This window comes from Etheostoma spectabile, chromosome 9 (assembly GCF_008692095.1).
Source record: "Etheostoma spectabile isolate EspeVRDwgs_2016 chromosome 9, UIUC_Espe_1.0, whole genome shotgun sequence".
Lineage (NCBI taxonomy): Eukaryota > Metazoa > Chordata > Actinopteri > Perciformes > Percidae > Etheostoma > Etheostoma spectabile.
The window spans coordinates 15748836-15757714 of record NC_045741.1 but is presented as its reverse complement, the minus strand read 5'-3'; the positions used below and the strand labels follow the sequence as shown (position 1 = coordinate 15757714).

Here is an 8879-nt window from a genome sequence, read left to right as displayed (position 1 = left end):
TTGGACCAATCAGACTATGAGATCCAAGGGCGGGCAGCAGAGGATTTCATCCATTTTATGTCATTGTCAATGTCTTCCAAGTTTCCCTAGAAAGTAGTTAATACAGGTAGAAGGCGGGATTAGGAAACAAAGTTGATTTAAGGAATTTGAAGTAGGCACAGCAGCAACAGGGTCAACATGATGATCATAGAATAGAAGATACTTTATTCATCCCTGCGGGGAAATTCAACGTGGTTGGTTTGGCCGTTTTTTTGTTATTCCTTTTATAAATTACCTTTTAATTCCTGTCTACTTTCCTTTCCTCGTGTTACTCTCATAAGTCTCAACGTTTTCTAAAAATGATTCAGTGCCTGTGGTAATTTGGTTTGGTTTTTAATCCATAACGTTGAATTCATTTTTGAAAAAAACACAACAGCTATTGGCAATTAGGTTCAACCATGGTCCATTCTTCTTCTTGTATTGTTTAATTTATGGCCTAAGTAGTTTTACATGAAAAGTCAGGGATTGCCAAAGTTTTTTTTTTAAAGACTGTTTTTTGGGACTTTTCCCTTTATTTTTTTTTAACCTTTATTTATCCAGGTAAACTGTTTGAGAACCAATTCTCATTTACAACATGACCTGGCCAAGAGGCTACAGAAATAAATAGGAACATACTGTACAACTTTACATAGTCAAACACATGACACATAGAACAAGCACCTGAATTAAAAAAGACAGTCAACCGAAAAAAGATAAAGAATAAACTTAAATATGTGTGTATAAATATGATCATGATTGTCAGCAAACAAGAGTCAGCAATGTAATTTTGGAGGTTTTGCTAAAGGTGGAGATTGGGATCAGAGATTAAGTTTAATGGTATTTTGTAGTGTATTCCAGTCATGTACTGCTGCAAAGCGGAAGGCATTACGTCCAAAGGTAGTAGAGTTGGAGGGGTACTAAATTTAATCAAATTACCGATCTGTTAATGATAGGTGTGGATGAACGGCATGAAGAAGAGATAACAAATAGGGAGGTGTCTTGCCCAGGATTGTTATTATAGTGAGAGTGGATAGACATGAAAGGGAGAGAGAGATGGGGGGGTGACACGCAGCAAAGGGCCGCAAGTCGGATTCAAACCTGGGCCGCTGCAGGACTCAGCCAACATGGGGTGAATGCTCTTACTGGGTGAGCTAGAGGCCGCCCCGAGGGGGATCACCAAAGTTGTTAGGATTCATCCTCAATGTCTACCAAATTCCATGAAAAGCCATCCAATAGTAGTTGTGATATTTTAGCCTGGACCGACCGACCTACCAAACAACACTGTCAATCCATTCTTATCAGCAAATTTAAATTAAATGGATTATAATTTATTTATATTTATCTGTGTTATATAACAAGATTCATTAGACTGGATTATTGGAGGACTTGTTCTAGCACCAGGCACAGCCTGTTTTCACATTGGGCATTTGATTATTATATTATTCAGGGTCGTGAACATGAGCCTTCTATTTACATTGTTATCTACAGTGGATTTATCAAATCTTATTTAATGGTTTTGATGTGGATTACAAAAGGGAAAACGTTTTCCCCCTCATGGGGCCAAATTTGTTTATTGGAGAAGTGCCAGATTTCACCCACAAGCTACTTTTTGCCTACTGACATTCGGTATGATTTTAGATAAGATTCTTTAGTAAGAATAAAAACACACTTTATACAAGTTGTATTGAGCTTTAAAATGTCACATAAAGCTACAGGAAGTCATCAAAAGCTGAGACAAAATCCAGTGGAGACTGTTTTATGAGTTTGTTCTTTTTAAACCAGAAAAGACTCACTGAGATTACAATTCTGGCTAAAAAAAAGGTAGCAAAACAGAAAAAAACAAAATGGAACCACAAAACTTCATCTTGTCGGACATCTGTACCACATGGATAACAACATTTTATTTTTGTTTAGTTTTTGAGCTTGATGACGTGACAGCAGTCTGATTTTAGTTTTTCTTTTTAATTAAAAACGTGTTTTGTTCAAATCTTCAAAACAAACTTATGGTGTATTAAAGTTACAACTTTTGCAGGTTGTCATCCATACTTTCGTCCCGCCCAGACTTCATTAATGTAATACATTTTTGCCACGCAAGCAGCATGGCTCTAGAGATGGCAATATTGGCATACTACTTTAGTCTCAACATCTACTGTATGGATTGCCATACAATTTGAAAATTGAGTTTCGAGCTGTGGGATACCAAAAGCAATGTTTTTTTTTTTTTTTTTTTTAATATGGCCTTCTGTTTATAATGGGTTTTGAATGTTATCTAATATTATCTCCTACCTTCTGAGCAAGTCCCAGGACATAGCATTTAAAAAGTATACAAAAATTAGATAAATGGTTTATACTGCACTACAATGTAGTAGACAAGTCTTAAATAATTAATGTCATTCATTTATCAGCAATTATAACTTCTCTATGAAGACATATTCAATATTATAACTGTTTTACTATATGGGGACTTAAAGTAAGGTTACTTGCTACAATATAATTTTATTTCTCTTATCCTTTTTTTTTTTTTTTTTACAATTCGTTCCTATTGTCTCTTTGACAAAATAAAAGAACAGCAAACTGAGTATGATTCATTCTTTTATTGCAACCTTTCCTGATTTTTTTTACCCGTTATATTGCTCACAGTGATTAATCAAAGACAATCTACTGCAGTACAAACTGATAAAGATCCTGATTGTTTTTGTTTTGTTTGTGTTCTCATTAGTCACCACCTTTTGCATTCAGATACCCATTATGTTCACACTGTTTTATCAACTACTAATTTCTGTTTTTGTCAATGTGACGCACAGGAGATTTCCGAGACTATTCTCGTGCAGGAAAGAGAGGACTTAACATCTACCAATGACTTCTAGATAATATATGTAGGAAAACTAAAATTGCTTTATTTGATTCATATACAGCATTTTACAGTTTGTATCCATGGTGTAAATGGGTGTAATACTGCCCAAAAATAAATAAAACACATTCTTAAAAATAAATACCAACACACACACACACACACAACTCAGCAGATAGGGCACACTTACAGAATGATCTCTCAATTGCTGCCGATGGATTTATATCAGTCCAACGGATTTACAGTTTCTTTGAGACTAAAATAAGACAAAAGAACAAAGGTCAATTAACCAAACACTCACTCCAACACTAACACCAGGCTCTGAGCACAAGACCAAACCTCCAAGAGACATTTCACAAAACAAAATACATTTGTTCCCATTGCAGCACCAAAACATTTTTTCCAACATTCAAAGACAAAGAATTCTAGATTTTTTCAGCATTTCCTCTTACAATTCCTATTATCAATTGATCTGTAAAATCTCCAAAAATAGTGAAAAATGTCTCCCAATTGATTGTTGTTGTCAGATCCAAATATATATTTAGTTTACTCTCACAAAAGAGAAAACAAAAGCTGGAACCAGCAAATGTTCAATACTTTGACTCAATAATCAAAATAGCCGCTCATTCATTTTCTTTAGAACTAAGCGATTAATGAACTAATTGTTTCAGCTATAATCTAAACAGATCACATTTCCACTGAGCTACAGTTGTAACATAACTGGTAAATCACTGAGGAAAATGCTTTATATTAAGGGTTTGAAAAGTAAGGCAAAATGTACAAGTTCATCTGTGCTGATATTCAAAGCACAGAAAAATCGATGTAGGCTTGTTCTATAGAATATAAGCAAACATCATAATCATCATTAAAGAGTTATTCTGGAGCCACAAGAGCTGAAAGTAACACTTCTGCAGAACAAAAGTTACTGCTCCAAAGTTTCTACTCATCTAAACTCTGATATTTACCACCGGGTCATTTCTCTTAAAATGCACACGGAGTTGAGACAAGACGACAGGTTTGTTGTCGTCTGTCAGCCTTGAGGTCACTGCGGGGATTGAGACAGCACCAGGCAGCTGGCCATCTGTGTTGCACCGTCTTCATTCACCGTCCAAGTCCAGCTTAAACAAAGTTTCCTGGCGGCATAGAAAATATGCGGCAGAGTTGACACACTGCACCACAATAAGCCTTTAACCTGATAGGAGTCGGTCAAGTTGTGTTTATCCGGGAAACTAGCGGAGTGCTTTTGAAGAAAAACAGATGTTTCAATAACAAGAAGCCAATAAACAGTAAAGTCTAACTCATACTAGATGTTTTATATCTGTGCGTTAAAACACCAGATAACTGTATATCATTCAATCTCCTGGTAAAAGGAAATGATTATATATATATATCAAGTGTACATATGTGCAGCTGAATGAATGGTATCTCCTCTCTGAAAGTGAATGAAGGTGCCTGTGTGTCTGTTTTTTGTGTGTGTGTGTACACAAACTTCTCTTGCCTTCACGAGACACTTTGGAGCCATGTGCGGGCCCTGGATGATGAGCGGGTCCTGGGACTCTTTGAGGGAGATGCTCTGCTCAGTGAGAGACCTGGATGGTCTGAACTCCTCTCTCCACCACCACAGAGCCATTCCCACCAGCAGCACACTAAGAAACACTGGGAGAAACACGCAAGAATCGAATCACTCTCTGGAGCCTCCGCAGACATGAGGGTATTTTAAGAAGTCAACTTTCTGCACAGCACCGCCCCTCACCTCCTCTGACTGGACAAACAGGTGGCTGAATAAAGCTGCAATACCACAAGAAGCATTTGAAACACATAAGTATACTATATAATAATAAATATATGCTAATATGTTCTAATATGTTCATTTCTTACACTGCATTGTAACTTGTGTTCTTGTATTTCATATTTGTCTTATATTTGAGCTGTTTTTTCATTCTTAACTGCTCTTTAATGTTTAATGTAAAGCAGTGAATTGCCTTGTTTCTGAAATGTGCTATAGAAATAAAGCTGCTTTGCATTGCCATCATTTGTAGAGTCCTCCAATATACTAATGATGCTTTACTAGGTAAGTACTGTAGCTCAAAACCAAGGAAGTAATGATACACAAAAAAGCCTGAAGTAACAGATTTGTCCTATTTTAAAAGATTCATAGGACATATCTCACCCAAAATCACAAGATCTTTGTTTGTCTGTGGACAGGCTTGTATGGTAAATGTGACAACTTTTGCAGCCATTGCAACACAAACCCTGCTTTTGTTCCTTACAGCCTTTAGTAGTCTGTATTAACAATGCCTAAATTCTTAATAATTCTGCATGTGAAACCAACTGCTGAATGTCAATATCAGATGCTGACTGTTGTGTTAATGACTCAGCGGGAGGGACCATGTTGATGACGCCACATTTATTTTTTCTATCTTGCAGATAAAACATTTAAGTTACATCAACCACATGCGGCTGGGAAACTGTAACAAAGAGAATCCGAGGGACAACATTAAATCAATATTTATCTTTTACAATCAATATTTGATTATTTTTAGGCAAATTTGTGTTGACTCTCACTGTTTGACAAGTATTATTTAGTAGTATTTATTATATTTAGCAATAGTGTGTTCTGTTGCAAAAACGTTTCTTACTGATAACAGAGAGGATTCCAGCAGATGTCGGGTCAGATAAAGTTGATGTAGGAACGGTGCGAGAAATGGCAGGAATTTCTTGAGGTGTGTTTTGTCGTTTTTCTGGAGGAGTGCAGCTGAACTCTGGACTCTCAGACAGCAGGTCAACAGTGCACTCGTGATTACACAGCGTCCCGGTATGCCCACATTCAGATGGACCTAAGAACGAGGTGAAGGTACACTCAGCTGAGAGGAACCAATGACTGAAAGGTGACTTTACTGTGGCTCAAAGGCCAGCAACACAACAGAGTGTCCATCTTTCTTAATCTATCCTTGAATAGAGCATGAAGTCTGAGACGTTTAGTATAAGTTTAATTTATTTGCCTGCTCGTACCGTTTGGTTGGAGAGCAGGTTGGATGATGACCACACCACCCGGTGAGGTGACGTTTGACAGCAGTACTTGGTGGTCACCACCGTTGTGTTTGTTGGCTCGGCAGATGGAGCGTGTCACTTCTTCACTCCAATATACAAAACCCTGAAGCAGAATGGACAGAGTTAGCAGAACTGTTGTTTCACGGCAAAAGTCAGAGCAAATACTTATTTATGATCAGTTGAAGGTTAAGTTAAAGGTGCTCTGTTGTATTTATATTTAGTGTTTCTCAACTAAATGCAGTGTGTCTATCTGTGTTGGATTACAAACTTAATCAGTGGAATAGCATGAACCCCCTTTTATTTGATAGACACGGCCAATCATTGAGGTAAATGCAAGTTTAATTTACCATCACAACTGGTCAATTTTACACACAGGCCTCTTGCAATATGCGTATCGGCACAAACATAGAACACAGAGTGAAACAAAATGCGGACCATTAAAATCATTGCTCCATAGTGCCACAGGTGGTCAAGAAATCAACTGTTAAGTTAATTTTAAAAAATTAACACCTCTTACTCCCTAAGAAGAAAAAAAAACAGCTAGGAAACCACTGCTAAGGAGAGGCAACAAGCAGGAGAGATTTTTTTGGGCCAAGAAACACAAGGAATGGACAGCAGACCAGTGGAAATCTGTGCTTTGGTCTGATGAGTCCAAATTTGAGATCTCTGGTTCCAATCGTCGTGTCTTTGTGCGACAGAGAAAAGGTGACCGGATGGATTCTACATGCCTGGTTCGCACTGTGAAGCATGGAGGAGGAGGTGAGATGGTGTGGGGGTGCTGTTTGCTTGGTGCACGGTTGGAGATTTATTTCTATATGTGTATGGTGTAGTGTGGTATGGTTGTGTGGTGTGTGTGTGTGTGTATAAATATAATTATAATATATATTAATATATTTATTAGGGCTGGCAGAGTTAACGTTATCGCTTACACGCATATATATATATACACATACATATTAATAATATTAATACTATTATATTATCATATTAATAGTTAACATATTAATATATAATATTAAATATATATATAATATATATATATATAATATATATAATAATATATATATATATATCACACACAACACAGCCTGGAGGTGTGTTTGGGGTCATGACTCGTTGAAAAATAAATGGGTCCAGTTAAACGCACAAACCGATGGGATGGCATGTCACTGCAGGATGCTGTGGTAGCATGCTGGTTCATATTATGCCTTCAATTTTGAATAAATCTCTTACACACACACCACAACACACATATAATATATAATATAATATATATATACACACACATATATATATATATACACACACATATATATATATACACACATATTATATATATATATATATATATATATATATATATATATATAAATATAAAACAAACACCAACACACCAACACACACACACACACACACACCACACACACACACACACACCACACACACCATATACATATATATATAATCTCATTAGGTGACATGAATACACCCAGTCCATCATAGGTTGTAAAGTATTATTTTTTTTTTACCTCAAACAACAGCCAGTCCAAAAGGCCGATCCAAATAGCCGTTAGACTCTACCACTGTCTTACGGTCACGGCCGTCTAGATTTACTCTGGAGTAGCTTCTCAATCCTGGTCTACCGTACAGCAGCGCTGACGAGGCATATCTAGGGATAAATAAAATAATAATATATATATTATATATATATATATATATATATATACAAACATACATACATACATATATATATATACACACATACAACATACATACACATATATACCACACACACACACACACAGTGCTTGCGAAAGTATTGGCCCCCTGAACTTTTCAACCTTTTAACACATTTCAGGCTTCAAACATAAAGTATAAAAAATTTATTTTTTATGAAGAATCACACAACAAGTGGGACACAATTGACAAGTGGAACAAATCTATTGGATATTTAAACTTTTTTAGCAAATAAAAACTGAAAAGTGGTGGTGTGTGCAAAATTATTGGGCCCCCTTGCGTTAATACTTTGTAGAGCCACCTTTTGCTGCGATTACAGCTCCAAGTCGCTTGGGGTATGTCTCTATCAGTTTTGCACATCGAGAGACTGAATCTTGCCCATTCTTCCTGCAAAACAGCTCGAGCTCAGTGAGGTTGGATGGAGAGCGTTTGTGAACAGCAGTTTTCAGTTCTTTCCACAGATTCTCGATTGGATTCAGGTCTGGACTTTGACCCGCAACACCTGGATACGTTTATTTGAACCATTCCTTGTAGATTTTGCTGTATGTTTGGGATCATTGTCTTGTTGAAGATAAATCTCCGTCCCAGTTTCAGGTCTTTTGCAGACTCCAAACAGTTTTCATCCAGAATGGTCCGTATTTGGCTGCATCCATCTTCCCCTCAATTTTAACCATCTTCCCTGCCCTGCTGAAGAAAAGCAGCCCCAACCATGATGCTGCCACCACCATGTTTGACGTGGGATGGTGGTGGTTGAGGGTGATGAGCTGTGTTGCTTTTACGCCAAACATATCGTTTTGCATTGTGGCCAAAAGTTCGATTTTGGTTTCATCTGACCAGAGCACCTTCTTCCACATTTGTTGTGTGTGCTCCCAGGTGGCTGTGGCAAACTTTAGACGAGACTTTTTATGGATATCTTTGAGAAAGTGTCTTTCTTCTTGCCACTCTTCCATGAAGGCCAGATTTGTGCAGTGTAGACTGAATGTTGTCCTATGGACAGACTCTCCCACCTCAGCTGTAGCTCTCTACGGTTCATCCAGAGTGATCTAGGGCCTCTTGGCTGCGATCTTCCTGATCAGTCTTCTCCTTGTCTGAGCTGAAAGTTTACAGGGACGGCCAGGTCTTGGTAGGTTTTCAGTGGTCTGATACTCCTTCCATTTCAAAATGATAGCTTGCACAGTGCTCCTTGGGATGTTTAAAGCTTGGGAAATCTTTTTGTATCCAA

At 37.4% G+C, this 8879-nt stretch overlaps 1 protein-coding gene across 2 annotated transcripts in view; it reads right to left on the bottom strand.

The window, feature by feature from the left end:
• Positions 1-2891: 2891 nt before the first annotated feature.
• The window catches only part of LOC116696015 (very low-density lipoprotein receptor), a 20691-nt gene continuing 14703 nt past the window's right edge, over positions 2892-8879 (bottom strand). For both annotated transcript variants that reach the window (XM_032526658.1, XM_032526657.1), the window contains exons 9-13: positions 7450-7589; positions 5882-6023; positions 5509-5706; positions 4359-4525; positions 2892-4002 (exon numbers count right to left, since the gene is read on the bottom strand). In XM_032526658.1, coding sequence (XP_032382549.1) covers positions 7549-7589 — 41 coding nt within the window. In that variant the 3' untranslated portion in view covers positions 2892-4002; positions 4359-4525; positions 5509-5706; positions 5882-6023; positions 7450-7548. The remainder of the gene's footprint in view (positions 4003-4358; positions 4526-5508; positions 5707-5881; positions 6024-7449; positions 7590-8879) is intronic.